At 33.3% G+C, this 26,063-nt stretch overlaps 1 protein-coding gene across 2 annotated transcripts; it reads right to left on the bottom strand.

Moving 5' to 3' along the window:
- Nucleotides 1-17,448: 17,448 nt before the first annotated feature.
- LOC105785510 (cell division cycle protein 48 homolog) lies at nucleotides 17,449-22,441 on the bottom strand. Of its 2 annotated transcripts, none has more exons than XM_012611607.2 (9): nucleotides 22,331-22,441; nucleotides 22,081-22,246; nucleotides 21,101-21,329; nucleotides 19,757-20,523; nucleotides 19,424-19,645; nucleotides 19,240-19,311; nucleotides 18,834-19,115; nucleotides 18,038-18,397; nucleotides 17,449-17,939 (listed from the first exon to the last, which is right to left on the bottom strand). In XM_012611607.2, exons 1-9 carry the CDS (start codon nucleotides 22,357-22,359, stop codon nucleotides 17,649-17,651), a joined length of 2,418 nt encoding a protein of 805 aa, XP_012467061.1. In that variant the 5' UTR covers nucleotides 22,360-22,441; the 3' UTR covers nucleotides 17,449-17,648. The 2 variants fall into 2 exon arrangements, with proteins under 2 accessions (XP_012467061.1, XP_052489014.1); XM_052633054.1 differs by having other exon boundaries at nucleotides 18,834-18,980.
- Between the last annotated feature and the right edge of the window lie 3,622 nt (nucleotides 22,442-26,063).

Genomic DNA, 26,063 nt, shown 5'->3' with positions numbered 1-26,063 from the left:
TAATTCATTTTTAGTGAAGAGAGGTCAAAGATGTTGAGAAGTGAAACAGGGGTGACTTTAAAGAATAAACTGTACTAATTGGCTAAGTCAAAAATTGTGAAAATTTTATGGTAAGAAGATATGTGAGTCTATTTCTGGTAAAATTAACAGAGCTTAATTTAAAGCTTTTTAGCTCCAGATAAAAATAATTTAGTGACTGTAACTCGACTAGACAACTTTGAATTTAAATATAAGTGAATAGTGAAATTATGTATAATGCTATTTAAGCATGTTATATACATAAAGGATGCGGGATGGAAAGGAGGAGGAGGAAAATAAAGTATATGAATGAATTGTGTACAATTGGTTAAATTTCTGATTATAATCGATAAATGTTGAAATAGGAGTGATGCTTATATTGGTGCATTACTGGTCATGGTAAGCTCATGAGAGAAAATAAAGTTTCATAGCATATGCGTGTGGTATATTTGGCATGAAATGATGTCATGAGTGGCTCATGAATTAAATCATGTTGGTAAGTTGATGCATAATTATAGTATTCAAATATATACATATTTGTAATATTTTGCTATGTGATTCGAAAAAAGAGGAATAAATAGCATACTGAAAATTCGGCCATGGTGCTAGTTTATGTTAAAGGAGTGTTTTATGGCATATCTTAAGTAATGGAATGTTATGAATTTTGAGATTAATTTTCTAGTCAAATAAATGACAAATGAATTGATTGCGTATTCATAATTTTGACATATGCTTGGTATATGAAACGTAATAATATATGCTTGAATAAACTTTAAGTATTCGAATGACATAGATTTGATGGTGATAAGATTCGAACATTGAATTCATGAAGCATAGGTGATTTATTATTGTTGTGTGATAGCTTGGTTTGAGAAATTGGTTAGGTAAATGGCAAGTGAAAGCATTTATGGATATAGAAGAAAATTTGGAGTGAATATGAAATTTAGCTCAATTAAATGATTTCATCAATTAAACATTGTGTATAACAGAATGTGTTAGTGAATTAAATATTCGTAAATTGACATTCGAAGTTCAGTTAGTGATATATGAAAATAACATGAAAAGATTTATAATTGTGATTAATATTGATTCTGACTTAAAGTGGATTCTTCAATATTGGACTGATTTAACAGATACATTGAGCATATGAATGGGTATGTATTGGGCCTCGTAAACCCTAATTTGCGACTCGAAGATAATAATTTAAAAGCTTTTAATTTAGATGAAATTTTATAACTCGGTTTAATATGTTTATAAGTTTATTTACTCTAGTAATGCTTCCAGCGTAGAATATGGGTAAGAGGTGTTACAATGTGACATCACCAGATTCGACCCTAATGTTTAGGCCGGGTTTGGGGTGTTACATGTGTCCTCATTCGTGTAACTCTCTAAGTAGGGTAACACGCCCGTGTCACACGCCCTTGTGCCAAGCCGTGTAACCCTTAAAATTGCCCCACACGCCCGTGTGCCAGGTCGTCTGCTAGGTCGTGTAACTCACTAACTTGCATACAAAGGAACCCTCAGATGACACATGGTCGTGTCGCCAAGCCGTGTGTCACACATGGCTGAGTCACACACCAGTGTCTCAGGCCGTATAGACCTAAAATTTACCTAAAATCAAGCCATTTCCTATACCATTTCATGCATAGCCGTTTGAGAAACTTACCATTTCAGTCCCTTTTCTAGCTTGTTGAACCATCTCGAATTTCATCAGATACTCGAGAAAGCTCACACGAAGTGTGCTTAAACATACAACCGCAACATTTCCTTTACATCATTGCTCAGAAAATTTGCGAAATGGGTCTGCTCACACGAGCTGTGGGTTGGAATGTAAGCTACACGATGCTACTCACATGAGCTATGGAGTATCCACAAAAAATGCAGGACCTCAGCCATCGATAGGACATTCAAGACGAGCACCCAAAACATGAAATCCCTAATGACATGTCATTTGTATCCTACGAATTCCTAAGGTTCAACCGGGACTCGATAACCTTCATAGCATTGATTTGGATATACATCATTCAATTACATTATTAATACATAATAACATTCATTTGATTAACATGAATATAACAATAGTCCATACGAACTTACCTCGACAACTCGGGCGTAGAAGTTAAAACGAGCTAATCTGAACCTTTTGCTTTTCCCCGATCTAGGTCCGTACATGGTCTATCTTGATCTAAATAGACAAATTTCAATCCATTTAATACCATTAGTATTCAATTCAGTCCATATTTCATATTTATGAAAAATTACTCTTTTACCCCTAACATTTTAAGTTTTCACAATTTAGTCCTTCAGTCATAAATTTAAATCTAAGCATTTTAATCCCCCATTCAAGCTAACCAAATTTATTAGAGACTTATATAAACCCATACAAACCATCATTTCAATAATTTTCCATGAACTTTTACTATTTTTTACAAACAAATCTCTAAATGCAAATTTCATCAAAAATCACTTTACAAAACTTGTTTATTTATCAATAAGGACTCATAATCTACCATTAAACATCAAGAACCATTCAAAAACATTCATGGCATAACCCTCAATCTTTAACACTTTTACAAATTGATCCCCGGGCTAGCTAGATTAAGCTACAACGACTTCAAAAACATAAAAATTATTAAAAACGAGATGAAAAACACTCACCATGCACCAATCTAAGATTAGTCAAACTTCAAGCCCTAAAAATGGCTTCGTTTCCTTAAAATTTTTGTGGTAATTTTCATTTAGGAAGATGACACCATCTTTTATTTAGTTTAATTTAGATTTATTAATCAATTTACTAATTGAACCTTAGTTTATAACTTTAAAAATCACTTAAACTATGTCCATATATTCCAATAACTATTCAAATGGTCTAATTATCATTTAAGTCCATTCTCTTTAAAGTTTCATAGCTATTTAACTACTTTAACTAATAGAACTCTATTTTTTCACTTTTTACGATTTAGTCCTTTTCACTTAATTAATCATGCAAACATCAAAATTTCTTAATGAAATTTTAATATGACCTTACTAACATCCCATAGACATTAAAATAATAATAATAATAATAATAATGAAATTTTAATATGACCTTACTAACATCCCATAGACATTAAAATAATAATAATAATAATAATTTACTTGTCAAATTTGTGGTCCCAAAACCACTATTCCAATTTCACTGAAAACAAGCTGTTACAAAGCTGCTGAAGAGGAGTTAGAAAAGTCAACCTCTGCCGAACTAGAGAAGGATGTAGAAGAAAGAAAGGAAGAAATAAATGTACCAGCCACTACACCAGCTACTGCCACTGAAAAAGGTAAAACTCCTATACTGACATCTTCACCCACCTCCATGACTGCACAGGATCAAGCAATCGATCAACTGATCGACGAACCAACAGAGACCGATAAAGAAGGTGAGTAAATTGACCTACGAAAACGAAAGATGCAATACAAAGTCAGTGCTCACAAGCCCACCAAAAAATAATTGAATAAAGTACCAACATTCCAGTCTAAGAAAGTTAAGTTTCTGTTTTTGTTTCTCTTATGCATTACCTAATGTTTTTTTATCGTTTGTATGCATATTCATACTTATTATATACTGTTCATGACTTTACATGCATTGAGGACAATGCATCCCTTAGGTTTTGGGGTGTATTTTGCATCTAGGTTGCATTTTGTATTTAGTATGTTCATTTTGGTATATAAGATATTTTTCCATGGCATAATAACTATTGAAATACTGCTTTGTCTATAAGAAGTACAGTTTTTCTATATGATGTTCGATGATAAGCTTAAAACACTCTTGACCCAACTCTAAGTTGGGTTAACAAAATTGGACAACCCACTAAAAAGGAATGAGCCCAAAACGTCTAATAGAGGTGCCCAAAATCATCCACAAGGACTTGGTAAACACTTGAAAATCAGAAAAAATTTCCTTCTCCATAATACAAGTTGATTGTCCCCCTTCCCTTCAAAACTCAAGCTCTTTCTCTCCATGTTGTCTACTCCTCTTCCACAAAAAAAAGGTCAGCTACCTACCAAGAGAAAACTGTAACATCTCAAAAATCGGGCGTTAGTGGAATTGAGTTTGGGAATCGAAAGAGTGGTCATGTCCTAATTTTTGAGATTATCTATACGTTTTTAGGAAATAAATGAGGTATTGATTTGTTGGTTAAGTGTTAGTGAAACGTTCCTTGAAACCCAAGTTCAAATCCCATTTTACCATTTTTCTTATTTTGCAAATTTTGCCTTAAACCCTAGCATGTGACATGCCTTGATTTTAAAATAAATTTTGAAAAATTATTTCAAGAATGAGGAAAAATCCTAATGGTTAAAATAAATATGAGAAAGCAACGAAATTAAATTAGGTCCCAAGTTTGAATCCTTTCTCTTGCGAAATAATTTAAATTTTCAAAATCCCTTATTTTTTTAATGTGTGTCGTCCATACCCTTGAACCCTAAGTATAGATATAATTTTTTATTGTATTTTCAGCCTTTAATTCAATTTTTCCCTACCCTATCCGTCCACCCTCTTCCTCTCCTCTTTACTCTTCAATTTTATTTCTTTCTCCCATTGTTGTCGTCGCCTACACCTCCCATTTTATCATCTATTTATTCTTCTTTTTGCATCAAGATGGTACACCATATCCTTTACTATATTTCTTCCATTTATCCTCTTCTAAATCAACCCCAAATTTTAAATCTTGAACCCCAATATAAATCCCGAACATTGCCAAGAAAGTGTCATTGTCGTTTCTCTCAACTAGCTTGGGTAAGATCTCTTTTCTCTTTAATTTCTTCATTAATCTTGTCAATTAAAAACCAAAATTTATAGATATATAATTTTGGGTATTTTAAATGATTTCAAAGGTATTAATCTAGATTTTAATGAGATTTCAAACCATTTTAAAATTCAGCCCTAATTTTGGCCACCATGGGTGATGGTGTGTGCACCTATGTGCAAGAAAGGGGGCTGCTTTGTTTCTTTGGTCTTGCCCGTATTTTTCCAGAATTAAATTGTGTTCTTTAACCCTCCTAATCATCCTTTAATCACATGTTAATTATGGAGACACTTTATTGATCAATTTGCCAATCGAATCCCACAAATCGTGAAGCGTAAGTGCAATTAAGGATAACTAGTTTGTTATTTCGACATAGTTTTTGAGTAAAGGTTATGAATTGATTAAGTGAATTAATCTAATAATTAATTAGCTAATAATTTTCCAGTATATTATTGAATTAGGTGCTGACCCAAATGCCTCAAATCATACGTAAAGCCGAAAGTCATTTTCGCGCACGATTCGCAACAAAATAGTGTAAGAAATCTAACTACTTTGGATTCATACAATAGTTATAATTTCAAGGATTGGTTTGAAATCATAAGTGGGTGTTTGGGGGTTGGTTTAATGGTAAATTGATTGAATTTATTCTGAATTTTGGTTTTGATTCGTTTAAGGAATTATTAAGGAAAATTGGAATATTCACTAGTGTGTTGCGACAAAGTGAAAAATAAGGTGTGGGTCCTAAACTCATAAAATTTTTTGAAAGTATTAAATATCATGTTATATTTGATAAATTATCTTGCTGATTGGATTGACTTAATAGCCAAATTATTGATTTTGTGAGTGGCCAAAGCAGGTATGTTTCGAGCCTTAAAAGATTGGCATGTTGGTAAAATTGCTAGTTTGAAAGTATGAATGCTTGATTGAGTTTGTAATTGCATATTTGAGTTATGAGATATGAGAATGTTTGACTAAATGATATAATGTGTTGAGATACTAAGCTTATGTATGATTTAAACGCATGAGATATTTTTAATATTGTGTACTGAAAAGGGTGCTATTTATGTACAATGAAAATTTGTAAATTATGTGATATTGAACGATATTAAATGATATCAACACAATGGTAATTTGAAAGATTGGAACACTTTTTCCATTTACTGAAACTATGTGATTATTGAGGACATCTAAGCATGTCATATGAATGTGAAAAGTATTGAGATATGATTATGTATGAGATTGTGTGACTTATTTCATATGCATTGGGTTGGGATTTTGTGTTTGACGAAGGAGTTCCGTGAAGTACCCATGACATATTCAGTCCGCATTATTCGTAGCCAGTGCACTACACCTGGAGTACCCGAGGGAAATGGCAATTTATCGCATTTTTACTGGCAGCTTGTCTGCATTTTTACTGGCAAAATTTTCTGCATATTGTTATCGATTGTTTTAACGACAACGAGCTTAAGCCCATAATGTTTTGGATTTCGGATGACGGGTTCTAGGAACTCAGGGTGTGTAGAGGATGGTATGGGTAGGAACCTTTTTGCATTTCATCATGCTCATGACATATTCGAATGTCATTGATTTATGATATGTGTTGTATTGTGTTGTATCGAATGGTATCAAAATTAATCGTTGTTACTCGAACAAATGATTTCTCATGCTCATACACCATTTGACATCAATTTGATAATGACTGTGTAAGCTCACCCCCAACAGTGTTTAACTTTTCAGGTAAACATAAAAATTAGGACAAGACTCGGCATTTGGGGAATCACCTTAGACCTCAGATTATTTTTTAAATAAGTATTAATCAGTCTCTATTGGTTTTGGTTTGTAATTTTTAATTATTTCTGGTCTGTGGCTTAGTAACTTTTCTTCTGGGATTTTTGCATGCATGGGTTACACAAGCATAATAACCAGATAATGTGTGATGTCGAGCTTAAGTAAAATTTGATATTGTTTCCTAGTTTCCGCTGCATTGCAATGAAATCATTTTTGAAAAACAAATCGATAAGGCAACTAAGTTTCAAAAATGACTTGAAAAAGGGTTTTTTTCGCTGCATTAGTTTAACATCGAGTTCTTTTAAAAGAAGAGCGACAAGCAAATGGTTTTTCTAAAACAACACTATCAACAATAAAATGAATCCTGAGTATACACAACCTAATGAATGAATGCTTTTAAGCTATCTCAAATTGCAAATACGATTTTCGTTAAAATTAGTTTAATTAAGGTCTTCAAAAGTAACGTAAGTTAGCTTAGCCATTTCGGTGGCTAGTGTAGCCTTCTCAATCTAGTCATAACGTCTAGGCTAGGTTTGGGAGGTTTCAAAAACCAAGGATGAGTTTACTAAAAATACAGGGGGCTAACAAGTATAAATAGGGGCATGCTATTGGGTTCATTCACTCAACATTCCTTCTCCCATCTTCCATTCCTTCACTTTCTATTTGAGAGAGCATTTCAGAGGTCTTTTTGAGTAGCCAAATTTGGCACTTTGAAGAGTAATTATGCATAGGAGCAAAGGAGAAGAAAGGAGGAAAAGCAGCACAAGCAGTGCAACGAAAAAACATTGACTTTGGCTTCTAGTTTCTTTCCCTGTAATCTTTTTATTTTGTTCAAAGTTGATTAACATGATTGCCAATTATTTATTTGCTTTCAATTATAATGCCTTAATTTTGTTGATGTTAGATGGATTGCATTCTCTTAGATTAGATTATTCATACTTTGTTGATTTTGTTATGTTCTTTGGTTGCTTATTCATTCAAATAAAATCATGAACATGCTACTCATGCATTATTCATGTAGGGAAGTAAGTGAATTAATTATTTAATCAAAATAAGATGGTAATTAGTTGGTACAATATTTAAATGGTGCATGTTTGATCACTTAATGATTGAATTAGTGATAATATTAAACAATATTGTTACCTTGCATAACCCTATTTGATGTCGCTTATGAAATTGTAAAGTTTATTGAATATAGAAGTATGCTAGAGACATAATGATTAAATAAGTATGACTTTATAGCTTATCAATTCTAGGTTAGTAATTAGCCAAATTGCCAAGGTTTTTCCGTAACATCTTTTGACATTGTTTTTAATAATTTTAAGTTAAGGAAACAATTAATCTAACTCCTTCATGTCATAGTAATTTAAACCTCTAAATTGTTGATGTTTATTTTGTCTTACACTTTCATGTATCTTAAGCATAGCTAGAAATTTTATTTAGGGTAATTAGTTAACTCAACTCTTTATTAATTATTTTTCTCACCAACTTGTCATTTAATAAATTCCACATTATTTGTCTTACTTAAACAGTCCATATGGAGACGATACTCTTAACTTACAAATTTATTACTTGTTCATGACTGTGTACACTTGCACACTATTCGATAGTTACGCGACACATTACATGCTTGATGAAAAGTAAACGTGGCCACGGGTCGTTCATCTTTGTGATGAATGACTTGATTACTATTTGAAAGTAATTGATTTTTCATAAAGAAAGATGTAATGGTTATCATGAGATCAAATAGGATCATATTGGGAGAACGGATATCATCTCAAAGAGATTAAGGATATCTTATAAGGGTAACACACTTATTACAAGGTCATTGGACGAGCACTAATCGAGTTGCTTTCGTAATGGTATGTCATTGGAGAGAGATCAGACACGATACTATAGTGAAATGAATTCATGAATAAATGAGTTTATAATTAATAGGAAAAAATCTAAAACTTAATTATAAATCATTTGAGCCTCAATTGCATATGTCCAATCGATCCCTCCATTAGCTTGTTGAAATAAAAAAAATGAAGAGAAATGGTGAAAATGATGAAATGGGAAACATTTGGAAATGATTATGGTTTTCTCCTAAATCAAAATAAAAATTGAGAAATAGAATAATTTGGAAATGAATGTGGTTTTCTCCAAAATGAAAATGACCTGAAAATTGAATTTATGTTTTTCGAATTAAATGAAGTTCGAATATGGAATTAAATCATTTGGTCAAAGTGAACCATTAAATGAAGAAATATTAAATATAATTTCTCATAGATTCTTTTATGGTAAAGTCGTCATGATTTTAACAGAATTAGAATTAGGTTGAGAAGATTATTTAATTGGAAATATATTGAAGTTTATTTTGGGAAATAGAAAAAAATATCGGGTTGGGTCAAATTATAGAGTATTGGGTTAAAAGCTTAGGAAGTACTTGTAATCGAACCCGATGAGGGAGAGGCCCAAAAGCCCATCATGTTAAAGGGGTGGACGGAAAACCCTAATAATATTAACTAAGGTTGTCGCCACCTATACTTCTACTTAGACTAGGAGTTCATTTTTCTAGTTAAATTAAACTTCTAAAATTTAACAAGGGTTCTACCTTCTCTCCCTATAAATAGAAGGCATCAGTAGCGCTATTAATACAGAACTTTCAAATATTGTTATTCTGCCCAGAAATAGAGACTTTTATTCTCTAATAAATAACTATATTTTCTAGAAAAATGATTTTGTTGGTTTCTATTTGAGAAGATAAATTTTTTTCACATTAAAGAAAAGAAGAATATTTCTAGTTCTATGTTTGATTCGATTTGTTTGAGCTCCACTCGAAGTAGTTCATGATACAAGAATAGTGAAGAAGATCATTTGGTTGAAAGCCGAGAACGATAATAATCCATTTATCTGGAAACACAGATGCAAATTCGGTCTAGGGTTTATTGCTATATATTAAACAAACTAGGTTGGTTTTCAAATTTTTATTTTCCGTTGTGCATAAAAAATGTTTCTCAACTGAATTTTTTCCAACATAGGCGTCATCAACATTTATTGGGTTGCTCGACAATTTTTAGTGGTATACACCCGAAGATAAAATCGTGCCAGCAAGATATGAGGATTCATATAAGGTTGAGGAAAGACACTTATCAAGAAACATGAGCATCCTTAGTGCAGATGTAACCTGCCAAACCGATACACACTGTGCACAACAACCTTCCAAACATAGCTTCTAAACTTTTCTTGTACTTTCTTTTTTGTTTGTACAACTTAGTGAAATTATGTACAATTTTATAAATTATGTAAGTTTAGGACATTTTTTCTAATCAATTAAGTAGAGTTATATGTGTTTCTTCTCAAACAATGAATAAGTCAACTACCATTTTTTAAAAAATAAAAATAAAAACTTATATTGATGAAATCGAAGATATACGTGAATCTTAAAGATAAAAATTGTTTACTAAATATTCCCAAATTGGTGAGGACACTTGCTTCAGTTGTGGCCTTCATTTCTACATAATCTACAAATTTTAGGTTGGCCTTTCTCCCTTAAGTCGATATTATTAAGAAAAGGAGTCGATTGTGGTCGACCTTTTGAGGAACACCTTAGTTCTATATTCAAATCCAATTCAAATTCAGGAGCATTGACTTCCCACCACAAGTTCTTTGGAATTGGTTCAAATTCATGTTGATAGATCTTCAAAATGTGTGACAATTCATAGACATTGTCTACATATTGGAATAGGTCTACATAAAAGCAGAACATGCCACCTACACTTGGGAACAAGGATGATGTATTACTTCAAATTTGTTGCAGTCGTACCATCTTTCTCACTTTGACACCCGACATGTTATTGGAAGTACAACCTCATGCGATCTAGTCAACTCACTCACCTTGAAAGTGTCATTTTCTTGAGAGAGAACTTCAACCATTATCGATCTAGCCTCGTCACGATTGTCATTCATCGCAAGAGTAAGTGTTTTACAGAATGTGTGTCCCCTTCTCATCATCATTACTTGCTTTTTGCCTATTCTCGACCATAGTGTGCTCAACCTTTTATATGTTTCCTTGACCACACATTATAGGTAAATGGCGTGCCCCTTTAAACATCACATTAACCCTACTAGGTTGGGGGTCATGTGGCCATAGTGTTTCCCTCCATCATATGTTTGGATCCACCTTTCCAACCTGATGTCATCAAGTCATTTTGCAGCACATTTATTTACAACTCGAAGATTCTCTAACCTTCCATGGAATCGGGGTCTTACTAGATCATACTTTGTACAAGTAATGCCTGATAAACAAGACTTTAAATACTTAGTTCAAAATAAAAACAAAGTTTGAAATAAATACCCATGTTCAGAACTCATTTTCGTAACTCTTTATTGTGAAACTTGACATGAAAATTGGACGAGATATGTCAAATACATTAGCAAGAATATGCATCCGGAGGGGTCCAACTGCTACCTGGACGATAGATGGTTGATTTGATGGAGGTGGTAAGGTCTGATACCAACCATATTTCTCTTTAACAACATACTGGCATAGGTTTCACTGGAAAAAAAAACTCACAAGTTTGCTATCTCATTATCAACAATGGCAAATGAAATTGGAAAAAAAAATTTGATTACCATCTTATGCATCCTCCAACAACATCTTCTTAGACTTGCCATATAACCAATTACTATCTATTTGGACAATGACAAGTGTCAGAAACATGGCAAGTGTAACACCACTAACCCTTATCCGTTGCCGGAATAGGGTTACGGAGTATTACCAGATAAACGTAACTTAAAAATATACATTTCCAAACATTAACATAAATATAGCATAATCCATTCATTTACATGCACATAGTCCCTTAACCGAGCCTTTGATGCCTTAAAAACACTTTATAAACAAATCAGGACTAAATTGAAAACATTTGGAACATTTAAGAAAAAGTTGGAAAAATTGAACTACAGGGGTCACACGGCTGAGACACACGCCCGTGTCTCAGACCGTGTAACAATCGAAATAGGGAGACACAGTCGTGTCCCAGCCCATGTCCGTGCCTGTGTAACTTTCAAAGTTGGGTCACACGGCCAAGCCACACGCCCGTGTGCCAAGCCGTGTAACTCTTGAAATGGCCACTCACGCCCGTGTGTCAGGCTGTGTGCTAGGCCATGTAACAGCCTGACTTGTATAACTTAAAACCTGTAGAGGACACACAGCCGCGTTGCATGGCCGTGCCTCAGGCCGTGTGGACATGAAATTGGCCAAATTCAAGTTATTTCCATCACCATCCCAAACATATACCTACAAGCATTTTGTGCATAACTTCAAAGCACCAAAACCTTACCTAAACATGCATGAAATGACCAATTCAAAAGATCAAATCCATACAACCAATATGCCATACAAGGCACCTCAAAAGCAAACATACAACATATCTAAACATATGCATGTTTGACCATATTTCATTCATACACATCTAGTTCAATACCTTTCCAAAGCATAGCCTATCTTGACCATTTTGAAACTATTCCATCACATACCATATTAGCCATTAAAACATGTATCTAAACTTAGCCATATTAACACATACCAACAAGGCACCAAAAGTACCAAAAGTACATCAAACAAAAAACATATAAATGCCAACCTTATCAACTAACATTCAAACACAAATCCATCTATACATGTCATTATAACCTTGGCCAAAACATCAAAAAAACTACCAATATAATTGTTGGATAGTGTGATAGATCTTCGACGAGCTTCCAAACCGGTCGAGCTTCCGATTATCTATAAAACATAGGAAAGAAAACTACATAAGCATATAATACTTAGTAAGTTCGTAAAACATGAACATAACTTACCATTTCAATGCATAGCATTAAGATTAAGCAAAATATAATCCAACCATAAGGTTGGCACAAGTCTAAGCACCATCAACAGCACATGTTAGTTCATTAACACATAATTCACTTGAATTATCATAAGGTACGATAGATGTACATGAACATAATACTTTTGAATTCATCCATTTCATGAACATAGATATACTTTCATTAAACATTCCCATTTCAATCCTTTTCATAGATTCATGACATAGCTCATTCAAACACTTACCATTCATTTCCTTTTCATGCTCGTTAAACTATTCAAAATAACATCGGATACGCGGGAAATCTGACACGAAGTGAGCTAAACATATAACCTTTCCTTTCCTTTACATTATTGCTCATACGAGCTATGAAATGGGCCTACTTACACGAGCTATGGATCAAAATGTAAGCTACACGATACTGTTCACACGAGCTATGGAGTATCCACAACAAATGCAAGACCTCAAACATCGATAGGACATTCAAGACTAGCACCCGAAATATGAAAACCCTAATGGCATGTCATTTGTATCCTACGAATTCCTAAGGTTCAAACGGGGCTCGATAATCGTCGTGCCATCGTTGGATATACATCATATGGTTACATGACAAATAATACATTAACATATAGATCATTATAACATTAAAATGTTATTTAATCATACGAACTTACCTCGACAAACAAAGCGTAAAAACGTAGTCGATCAATCTGAAGCTTTCACTTTTCCCTGATCTAAATTCGTATGAAGTCTATCTTAATCTAAATAGATAAATTTAATTCATTTAATAATTTCATTATTCAATTAAGTCCACATTTCATATTTTGCAAAATTACAATTTTTCCTTAACATTTTAACCTTTTTACAATTAAGTCCTTAAGCTTGTAAATTGAAATTTAAACATTTTCATCCCTAATTCATGTTAGCCGAATTCACTAGGGACATCTACCAACTCATACAAATCACCATTTCATGAATTTAACATAGAATTTTACTAATTTTACAAATAAGTCCCTAAATGACAATTTCATCAAAAATCCCTTTACAAACCTTGTTTTTTTTATCAACAAGGACGCATAATCTTTCATAAAACATCAAGAATCATGTAAGAACATTCATGGAAAAACCCTAAACATTTAATTTTTTTTTCAAATTGACCCTCGAGCTAGCTAGATTAAGCTACAACGACTTCAAAAACATAGAAATCATTAAAAACGGGACAAAATTACACTCACATGCAATGGAAGAGCTTGGCCGAATGCCTAGCCCTAGCTATGGCTTTCTTTCCTTCAATTTTCGGTGGAAGAAATCAACTAAAGAAGATGACACCTTTGTTTATATTATTTTACTTAAACTTATTTATTAATTCACCAAACTAACATTGGCTATTAACATTAAAATCACTTAATCTTGTTTCCATCTTTGTCCACTAACATTATAAATGGTCTAATTACCATTTAAATCCATTCACGTTTAAATTTCATAGCCAATTGATACCTTTAACTAATAGAATTCTACTTTTGTACCTTTTACGATTTAGTCCTTTTTACTTAATTAAGAATGCAAACGTCAAAATTTCTTAATGAAATTTTACTACGACCCTACTAACATTTCTTAGACATTAAAATAATAAAATAAAAATTTTTTCGTCTGATTTGTGGTCCTAAAACCACTATTCTGATTGCACTAAAAACGGGTTGTTACAGCAAGTGTTAGAAATGCTCCAAACGTTAAAGATAGGTGAACTCTATATAAACAAAATGAGGAAATAGTCAGTAGGATGAAAGGGGCTAGAAGGAAGTATGTGGCTAGCACTAGAAGAGTAATGATACAATATGGATAAGAGGATGAAGAAGTAATGAATGATACATGTAGTACATTCTTAAAGAAGTCTTAGTCAATTACGTATGAACTACACTATAAGGAACAATATAGCAAAGTAACCGCCAAGGAAGGACATAGGCCAAGGAATATGCAAAGTCTTTAGTATGCTACAGTGTAATGGAACAAGTAGTAAAGATTGTTAAGCTCTCTAGAACTTATATAAGTTGTTTCCTATTTCAAGTTGTAAAGAATTGTGTGTAGCGGTGGCTCGTGTTGATGTGCATACAGAAAATAGAAGTTTATAAGAGAGAAGCCTACCCAAAGAATGGGATAAGAAGACATAGTCTACACCAAGAAAGGCTATAAAAGTACAAGTTTTATAGAAAGTTATATGGCGAAGTGAAGAATGTAGATAATAATTTAAGTAATACTCCGTATTCATGTAATAGGAAAGGCAAAGCCTTAAGTAATGATCTCTGTAGTTTGTTTCAGAATGTAAATGTAAATATACATTTTACAAAAAGTTAATTATCATATGTATAAATGAGATATTCCAAGTAAAGGACTTAGAAATTTTATTACGCTGGCATTACAATAGTTACATAGGCGAGTCGAGAGTAAAGTGCGAATCTAAGTATGTCTGTCCTTAGGCGTTACACCCAATACTCGAATTTGATCGACCAGGTCGAGTGGAGGGCGTTACAAAGATATTCAAGGAATTCTAGTGCATCCATTTCATCTTCATCAATCAAGTGTATACGAGAGGAAGGTTCATGTGATGGAAGATCCACTGCTGGTTTGGCAGCATCCACTTCTCCATTTTCTTGAATATCATCTTCTTGTTCAGTGGCATCCTCTTCTTCATCACGGTCTGGAACACTAAATTTTGTCACATTGGTGCTAGCATCCTCCTCCTCTTCCTTTTTCTCTTCCCATTCCTCTTCCTCTTTCTCAATGGAACCCGATGCAAACCTAGCTACTAAAGGTTGTATCACTGCGGAAGTTCTCCCTCCATTGTAGGAAAATGGATCTACATACAAAGGAGTTGTAGATGTTAATGGTGCGATGAATTGTTATGGATCTTTCAGACTTAAATTGAAATTAAAATTCGACTTGTATAAAGAAGATCATCCTCTAACAATTGTGGTATACTAGCATGTATTAGTAGGATCGCATTGAGGATATAGTGCTCTAGACATATTTGCAAGATGACGAAACATCAATTAACGTGTTCCCTTACTCAACATCACCCAATTGTGCATAAAGCCCCACTACATTATTCCCGGATGAGGAAGGTGTTGTGATCATCGCTTCAACGTCATCATCTTCAACTAATTCAATTAGAGCATAAATGATTGGGTTTGAAGATGTCATAAGTTTAAAAAATAGAGTGGACACTACCTTTTCACAAGCGGAAATTTTCCTATTGATTCTTGCCTTCAATTATTCTATTTTGATGTTCTTATTGAACATGATGTTTAATGAAAGTAAAAAATTAAATACAATACCATTTTTAGTATAGTGAACTTGTCTGTTGTAAGGGACTACAACATTAAATATACAGTCCATCTTCTTAAATCAACATACACATTCAGGAAAATAACAAAACAATATAACAACTGCATACAAATAACATTATCAACTCCGACAATGCAATTAACCAAATTAAATAATAATTTTAAAAAAACACAACTGAAAAAAAGAACTTCAACAAAATAGAGAGTAGCTTAAAGAAAAGAAATTGTGAGAATATTTTTTTGGGGGGGGGGATGTAGACGGATATATAGACTGCATTAGGATGTTTTTGTAATTTTATTTTCAATTTTGGAGTCTCGAAGTCTAAAACTGCCACCTAACATGACAAATTCAAAAAAATAATTTATTAAAGCACCACATGGCGTGATGTTGTTGGGGACTAGGTTTTTGATGGATTGAAGGGACCAGATCAAATAATCTTTTTTCAAATTGAAATTTCTTTGGCCCAATGGATGCTTCTATTGACTGGTGAGTAAGGATTTAAAATTGCTTTTAAACCCACTATTTTAGAAAAAAAAAATTATGATTGTGAAACCGCCATGTAAGGGGGCACTTTCAAAATAATAAAAATAATTTTTTTTTAATAAAAAACAACACAAAAGTCTAGTTCAATTCCTTTTCTTCGAATCACCATATAATGGGGCACTTTAAAAAAAATGAAATATTTTTTTTATATTTGAAACAACATATGTTGAAGCTAGGTGAAACTATCACATGACAGAGAGGTTTGACTAAATTCGATACATGTCCTGCTATCACAAAAATTATATATTTTTTGTGAAACTTCCATGTGACATGGAGGTTTTATCCACCTGTGTCCTATCACAAAAAATGTTTTTTTTTTGTGAAGTCATGTAATGAAGCAATTTTAGAAAAAAATATATTTTGTAAGAGAAAACTACAATTATTTTCTAAAAGGATACACTTACTTTAATTTAGTACATTTGTATATATCAAATCTTAATTTTGGCTCAATTTTCACATTTCATTAACCCGTTTTCTTTTTCTTTTGGACATTCACTAACCGCATTTTTATATGGCACAACTTTGTATTAAGTCATTTGTAGACATGGTATTTAAATAAATTAAAAACAAGCAAACAAATTCAAATTATTTTCACCTAGATTAAAAATATATTTCTTAGAAAAATAAAAAACTACTTTTTCTTAAGTGTTTACTTTTTAATCATGAAAATAACTTGAATTTATTAGTTAATTTTAAACTAATATATCATATGTAAGATTTAATAAAAATTTATAACATAAATAATACGATAAGTAAAATGTGAAAATCCAATCAAAATTAAGATTTGTTACATACCGAATAAAATTAACATATAACATTATAAATTATATCAAAACTTATGTATAACTTTAAATTTCAATTAATTTTAAATAATGTAAATATACCATATTTTTCTAAATTATTTTTAAACTACAATATTTTTATGATAAATTGAAAACCTATATTCTAGAAAATAAAACAAATTATAAAATGAATATAGAACCCTTACATATTAACAGCAAAAATATAAACAAAACACCGATCCCGTTATCCATAAAATGAATTAAAATAATGTATTAAAATATCCAAAATCCGATTTCGAACAATAAATATTGTTAATTCTATTTAAATGATGGAAAGGGTAAAAATTGAATTTAACTCTAGTATAAAATAAAAACTTGGAATTCCAAAATAACAAAACCTGTTTTCTAAACTCCAATGAGCAGCCACAGGCTCAAGAGTTGTGCCAATGTGTTCTTAATATCATACAGTTAAATTAACACTACGTTTATATGTAAATATTATATGAAAGACCCATAAGCAAGCACAGATGAAAGGTAATTTAACTGTAAAGGTCATCTTCATCAGCTCCACCAGCAGAAGCTGCAAAAGGATCAGATGCTGCAGTCCTTGAACCAGTTTCAGCAAACCTAAATTCACTTCCAAATCCCCTTGATTGCTGCAATGTTTGTGCAAATGCCTGGTACTTGCGGATATCCGCATCACTCACACTCCTACGAGCAAACTTCATCGATTCTTCAAAATGTGCAGGCTTGATTTCTGCAACTTCATCTTCAACATCTTCTTCCATGGCTTCAGGATTCTCACTCCTCCTCCTTTCTCTCTCGATATCCTGAACATTTTGAGGAAAAGAACACAATATATTCCTTATCTATCATCATATACAAGATAAAACTAATGCGAGAGAAAATTGAAGTATCATAATCATACCTTTTCAATGTTTTCTCTTATAGCATATTTGCATGCACGTTGACAAATTTCCGTAATGTCTGCTCCACTAAAGCCTTGAGTATATTTGGCAAGAGCTTTGACATCAACCTCTTTTGCAATCGGTGACTTCCTCAAACAGGCCTTAAAGATTTGATGGCGTGACTCCTCATCAGGGAGAGGAATATAGATCAACTGATCAAGACGACCTGGACGAAGAAGTGCTGGATCTATAATGTCAGGTCGGTTGGTAGCTCCAATGATGAAAACTGTTTTCTTGGCAGACATGCCATCCATCTCGGTAAGAAGTTGGTTCAAAACTCTATCAGCTGCCCCCCCTGCATCACCTACACTGCTTCCTCTCTGCAATATATAGCATAATGTCAGCATTATGATGGAAAGAAAAACAGACTTTGCACAAAGAAGAGCATATTTTCATTGCCAGAATGATCCAAGCCCAGAAACTAGACCTGCCAATTGAACAGGTCACTTTTGGGTTTGGGTCATTTCGAGTTTGAGGGTCGAGTTTTTCAGATCGGGTCATCGCAGTTTGGATAATTCCAGGTTCTTGTCAACTTCAGGTTCGGATAGTATAGTTCAGATTAGCTTCAGATCCAGGTTTGGATGGGATTGGTTGTTGACTTTTCATGGTCAAATTAAGTTGGGTCGGGTTTTGCCTTGGTTTAATAGAGATGAGGTTTTTGTGTTCGGATCAAATTGACAGGTCCAAACAAAAACCCATGTTTCTACCGAATTACTTGATCGATAAAGAAAAAAAATTTTTGATAGCCTTGAGTACCTGGGTAGCAATGGAATCAAGTTCATCGAAGAAGAGGACACAAGGTGCGGACTGGCGTGCCTTGTCAAAAATTTCACGTACATTAGCCTCACTCTCTCCAAACCACATTGTAAGCAATTCAGGTCCCTTGACACTAATGAAGTTTGCCTGACATTCATTGGCAATAGCTTTAGCCAAAAGTGTTTTACCACATCCTGGAGGGCCATAAAATAGTACTCCCTTTGAAGGTGACATCCCAAACTTCTCAAACTTCTCAGGATGCTCCACCGGATATTGAACAGTCTGGCACATAACAAATTGGTCCCTTTTTTTTTGATAAATTTTTAAAACATAATAAAATGGAAAAGTAAAGAAATCCGGTTCAGTTTGAATATAAAAAAAAAAAAAAACCAGTTCAGAGTATTACCTCTTGAAGCTCTCTTTTAACATTCTCAAGGCCACCAATATCTTCCCAACTGACATTAGGCACTTCAACAACCTGACCAATGTAAGAAGAGAATGGTCAGAAACAAAACTGAACCAAAAACTAACAACCAGCAAAGAATAATATATTATATTTACCACAACAGAAGAATCTTGGTAATACTCACAGTTTCACGCAGCGCTGACGGATTGCTTGTTCCAAGAGCAGTCTGGAAGTGGTCATTTGAGACTGCCATAGAGTTGAGTATCTCCGCATCTATCGACTCATCTTCCAAGTCAATCACATCCATCTTTTCCCTGATGCACTGAAATGCTGCCTCAGTACAAAGTGCTGCAAGATCAGCACCAACATAACCATGGGTGTCCTTGGCAATTCTTTCTAAATCAACCTTCATTAGATCAGGAAATCATAATAGATTCAATACTTCAGTTTTAGCGAGGTAAAAAAAGGGTACAAGAATTTTGAGGGAGGAAAATAAATATTCGGTTTTTGACATTACCTCTTCAGCCAACTTCATATTCTTCGTGTGGATACGAAGAACCTCAAGACGGCCGACTTCATCAGGAACGCCAATATCAATCTCCCTATCAAATCTTCCAAACCTTCTGAGAGCTGGATCAATGCTATTGGGACGATTTGTGGCTCCAATAACAATAACATGTGCACGGGATTTAAGCCCATCCATTAATGTTAACAGCTGAGAAACAATCCTCCTTTCAACTTCACCATGGGTCTTCTCACGCTTGGGTGCAATCGAGTCAATTTCATCAATAAATATAATAGATGGTGCATTCTTTTCTGCTTCCTCAAATGCTTTCCTGAGATTGCTCTCACTCTCTCCAGCCAATTTTGACATGATCTCCGGACCATTGATGCAGAAAAAGAAAGCGCCAGTTTCATTTGCAACAGCACGAGCAATCAAAGTCTTTCCAGACCCAGGAGGTCCATAAAGCAAAATTCCTTTAGGTGGCTTCACACCAATTGATTTGAAGAGCTGTGGATGCCTCAATGGAAGCTCCACTAGTTCCCGAATCTGAGCCATCTGTTTTCTCACTCCACCAACATCATCATAACCTACCTCATCTAATCTGTTCTCATCCTCTCTCCTGACAGGCTCTCCCTCACAGAATATCTCAGTGTCTGGTGCGACAACACAGTACTCGGGAGGATCAGTTTCGATAACTTTGAATTCTACACTTCTCATTCCACCTCTAACAAGGAAGAGATCACCCTTCCTCACCGGCCGGTATGCTTCAAGAAAGTAAGCTGTAAATCCACAATTATCATGGTCAGCATTTACAGACAACATTATAAAAAGTTTAACATTAAATCCAGTCAGCAATCATGTTAAGAGGTAGCAATGTTTGATATGCGATAAGATTTGAGTGACGCTATAACACATACATGCCCATGCATATACTAAGCCAGCTAGGATACTTTTATGAAGCTAAGTCAACCACCAATGCAGAAATAAATCAATGTAAGGCGCAAAAGAAAAAGAACACAACAAAAAACAGCTGTTAAATGCATAAACAAACAGAAAGGAAAAACTCTTGAAAGCTTAAACCTTCCAATAAATTGCTTTAAAATTTATTAAAAAAAATAGAAACTACTCCAAAAGGTTAAAAATAATATATTCAAACAACCAATATAGTAGCTTTTATATTAATCAATCAAAAAGCTCATATTTGGTTAAGAATAATAAACTAAAGTCTTATTATCTTATGATCGATTATCAAACCAAAAACATGTTTTACCTCTTTACCAGCCTAGTTGACCAAATCACCACAAATAGATTATCAAAAACCTTTAGTTGGAAATAGAAGATAAAAATTAAACTAACGTTTCAGGTATGCATCAAAGAGATTTCCAGTAACCCCTTCAATTGTGTCATCCACAGGCAATATGTGTACACGCTTTCCATACTTAACATCAGGACACTGGTGCACGGAGACAACATCACCAAGCCTAACCCTCAAGTTTGACCTGACAACCTTGTTCATCCTGATCTTTGGTTCATCACATGTATCATCTGCAAGAGCAATGCAGATAGTATCCTTCCTCTTCTTCCCCTGTGGAACAAAAGAATAATACAAACGACAACATTAGCAAGGAACTCTTAAGACATGGAAAATTGAAATCCATATGAATAATTACAAATCAATAGCTATTCAATAACTACTCATGCCACATTAAAGAAAAGCTTGGATTCCAGAATGCCCTCTTAACTTAATACTGCACATTCCCAGGTAAAGAACCAGCCTTTGATGACAGGCTTAGCAAATTAGCCTTCTTACCTAAAAGATAAACAGTAACTGGAGATATAATATAGACACTAACCAACAAAATCATGTAACAGCCTACAATAACTTCCATCATACATCCAATCTTACCACAAGAGATACCTAATTGAAGACCAATACAAAACAAGCATTGAAACGCAGGAAAGGCCGTCAAATAAAATCCCAAATTTCAAACAAAAAAGTGAGAATTTAACCCTAAAACACATCATGTACAAAACATCTGACATAAACAAATACCCTACAACATTGAACCTCAACAACATCACGTACAAAACTTCCATCACACATCCAATCAACCAACAGACCCAACCGAAGACCAACACAAAGCAGCATAAAAAACACAAGAAAATCCATCAAATAAAACCCCGAATTTCAAACAAAAAGTGAGAATTAAGCCCTAAAACACAACAAACAGCTAACATAAACAAAACCCATTAAGCAAGACTGACAAAAAAAGAAAGAAGCCCTAAAAGAACCCTACAAAAAGGGGACTAAAAATATCCGAATCTAAAGTAGAAACCTTGATCAGGATAGTGTCACCGCGAAACAGCTGGAGTTTTTCCATGGTATCAGGATGAAGAGAAACAACGGAGTTATCATCGTTGATTGCCTCATCGACAACGACTCGATTCGGAGCCTTCTTTCTTTCCAAGATTGCCGTACTAAAATCCCTCTTAGTCCCCTTCCTGAAACGGAAAATTAGAATCAGATCAGAGAAATCCAAAGGAAACCCATGAAAGGAAAAGGGAAAGAGAGATCTGGGTACTTACGAGTCGGAGGATTCGGCTTGCTTAGACATAACTTCTGGTTGATTGAAGTGTTGAAGAAGCAGGAAGATATTTGGTGGGGGGCTTTGGTTTCGTCGACTTGGGTAGGTTCGGAGAATGAGAAATGTAGGAGAGAAGGGCAGTTGGGATATTTACAAAGAGAAGGGAAGCACCGTTTCTTGTTAGGAAAGAAAAGGCTATTTTGGTCACGCTGTTTCACTTTAGTTGGGCGAGAAATTTTGCTTTACTCCTCTTTTTTTTTCTTTTTTTCTAATTACACACTCCTCATAGTATTTTTTTAATTTAAAATTTATAAAATAATCATCAATTATTTAATTTTTTCTTTTGATCATCTCTATTAAATTAAGCACAGAAAGATAATTTAGCAGTTATTAAATTAGCATTATAACTTTAATAGATAACATTTATATAATATGTAAATTTATTCTAGATTTAAAAATTTAATCATCAACATTTACACATTGTGTAATCTAGTTTTTATTTCAATTTTGATTTTTTGTGATATTAAGGTTAATTTTAAAAGAAAAAGAAAAGATGAAATTATTATATTAGATTTTTGGGTTTTTTATTTTGATATATTTTGATCTAATTTAGCTAACAATTTTTTAGCTTTTAGGGATCACAAAGAAAATCAAGATTGCATTGTAAATGTTAATTATTACTTTTAGAACCAAGACTAAATTGATATAATATTTTAATGTTAGGGTTAAAATTACTATTATGCCAATTTTAAATGTTGTTACATCATCTTTCCATTAGCAAAATAACGATTAGTGATAAAAAACAAAACAAAATTTCAAATAATTGGGTGATTATTATGTAATTTTTTTAATTGAATGACAAAAAAATAACAACAGTTAAGTGTTTGTTAATGTAAACTTAGAGAAGAAAACAATTTTATCAACTATTAAAATATAAGTGAGATATTTCATTTTACATTGAATATGGATTATTTAAAAGATTAAAAAGATTTAATTTAATATAACAATTAAATCATAATTTGAGTATAATGTTTAAATTTGATTAATCTTATCATAAGATAGGATGAGGGATGAGGCGATTAGCGAAACTTATAGTGGTGGCAACCATTGAGTAAGCCTAAGTGATGGTGGTCATGCGATGAAGAATGTGATGTTTAGGGAATAAGATCTACCTGATGGTATAACTTGTTGTTTAAGGTTCATTTTGGGTTCACTTGGCCTGAGACACGACGTGCGACTTAGCCGTGTGAGACACACGGCCTGGCGACACAGTCGTGTGTCATCTAATGAGTTCTTTAGGGTGCAAGTCAGTGAGTTACACGGCCTAACACACGGCCTGGCACACAGGCGTATAACACAACTATGTGACCCTACTCAGAAAGTTACACGAGTGAGGACACGGGCTGGGACACAGTTGTGTGTCCCTAGTTTGATTATTACACAGCCTGAGACACGGGCGTGTGTCTCAGTCGTGTGAGGCACACAGCCTGGCCACGCGGCCGTGTGACCCTTGTTTTGCAAATTTTGCATATTTTTTTCAAATTGGTCCCAAATTGTTTCTAGGTTATTTTTAGAGCCTCGAGGGCTCGATTTAGGGATGTTGTGTATGAGTATGAATATTTTGTAATGTGATTATTATATTGATTGATAAAATATTCAAATTTTTCTGATTGTTTTGTAATACCCCGCAACCTTAATCTGATGACGGAGACGACTTAAGGGTGTTACATGTCTGGATCGATAAATGTTAGTAAAGTTTCAAACAATTGAAGAATATGTTAACTAAAGCTCCAATTTTGACGCAACCTGAATCTGGGAAGGAATTTACTGTGTTTAGTGATGCGTCTCTTTGTGGTTTAGGTTGTGTTTTAATGCAAAGTGGTAAAGTAATTGCATATGCCTCGAGACCATTAAAGCCTTATGAGCGGAACTACTTGACACATGAGTTGGAACTGGCTATAGTAGTTTTTGCTTTGAAGATTTGGCGACACTATTTATACGGTGAAAAATGTCATATCTTTAATGATCATAAAAGTTTGAAATACTTAATGATTCAGAAGGAATTGAATTTGCGTAAGCGAAGGTGGCTCGAATTACTAAAAGATTACGATTTAGTAATTGATTACCATCTACGGAAAGCTAATATTGTCACTAATGCTTTGAGTCGGAATTCCCTATTTACTTTGAGAGTTATGAATGCAAACTTGACATTAGAACATGATGGTTCTATATTGGCTGAGTTGATAGTAAAACCGGTATTCCTATCAAAAACTCAAGAATTACAAAAAATAGATCTAGAGTTATTGTTCAAGCTCAACTTGGTTAAAAGTGATCAGATATCTAATTTTTGTGTTGGGAATAACGATTGTTTATATTTCTGACATCGACTGTGTGTACCACATGATTTAGAATTAAAGTGGAAACTGTTGGATGAAGATCACAATAGTATTTACTCGATTCACCCTAGGAGTACGAAAATATTTAACGACTTGGAACAATGTTATTAGTGGTCTGGTATGAAGCGAGAGATAATAGAATATGTGTAACAACCCATTTTTTAGTGGAGTCAAAAATAGTGGTTTCGGGGCCACAAATCCGATGAGTAAGTTCTTAAATATTATTATTTAATATTTACAAGTCAAATATGATATTTAAATAAATTTTTAAATTGGCAATTTATACTATTTGAATGAAAAATTAAGTTCAAGTGGTATGACTCTAAAGTCAAGTGGTTTTAGAAAATGAGGTATCGAGACCTCGTTTCTATAAACCAAGTTGTAAATATTTATAAATATTTATGGAGTGTTATTAAGGTTTTATTAAAGTTTCGTTAAGAAATTTTAATGTTTAGATAGTTAATTAATTGAAAAGGACTAAATTGTAAAAGATGCAAAAGTTGAATTCTATTAATTAAATGTGTCAAATAGCTAAGGAAGGTAATTAAATAGACTACAACAGAAAATATACCATGCCATAAATTAGTGGACGGTTGGTGACTAATTTATGTTAGTTTATATGATATATTTTAAGTTAATAAAGTAAATAATAAGTAATAAATAAATAAAAAGAAAAGTAAAAAAAACCTATTTTTTCTTATGTTCTTCTTATTCAATGAGAGAAACCCCATTTTTGGAGCAATAGAGGTTCGGCCAAACTATTTCAATGCATGTGGGAGATTTTGAGGTCCATTTCTAATAATTTTTATATTTTTGAGATTGTTGCAACTAGGTCCAGCTAGACCATATCTTCAATTTCAAAACTGTTAAAGATTTTGAATGTTACCATTGCTGAATCTTTGTGGTTTTAGATGTTAAATGATGAATTTGAGGTATTAGTTGTTATTTATAAGTATTTTGTTAAGTGATTTTAATGAATTTAACGTTTATGGATTAAATTATTGAAATAGTAAAAATACAAGAACTTGGTGTGAAATTGTTACAAATATGGGCTGTAGTGGATACTATAAACATATGGCTGGTATGAATTTTCAACAAAATTGGTTTATTTGTATGATTAATGCTTAGGGACTAAATTGAATAAAAATAAAAAGTTGAGGGTAATTTTGTAAAAATGTCAAAAATGACTAAGTTGCATAAAATGAATTAGTTTTATCATATAAATTAATGAATTAAATGAAATTATTAGTTTAGATCAAGAACAAGTGGAAAATCGAGGAGAAAAGAAAATTACCAAATAGCTCTTATACTTAGTCATTGCTGCAATTTAGCTAGGTA

The sequence above is a fragment of the Gossypium raimondii genome, chromosome 1 (assembly GCF_025698545.1).
Source record: "Gossypium raimondii isolate GPD5lz chromosome 1, ASM2569854v1, whole genome shotgun sequence".
Lineage (NCBI taxonomy): Eukaryota > Viridiplantae > Streptophyta > Magnoliopsida > Malvales > Malvaceae > Gossypium > Gossypium raimondii.
The sequence above is the reverse complement of the archived record's forward strand: the minus strand, read 5'-3'. Positions and strand labels throughout refer to the sequence as shown.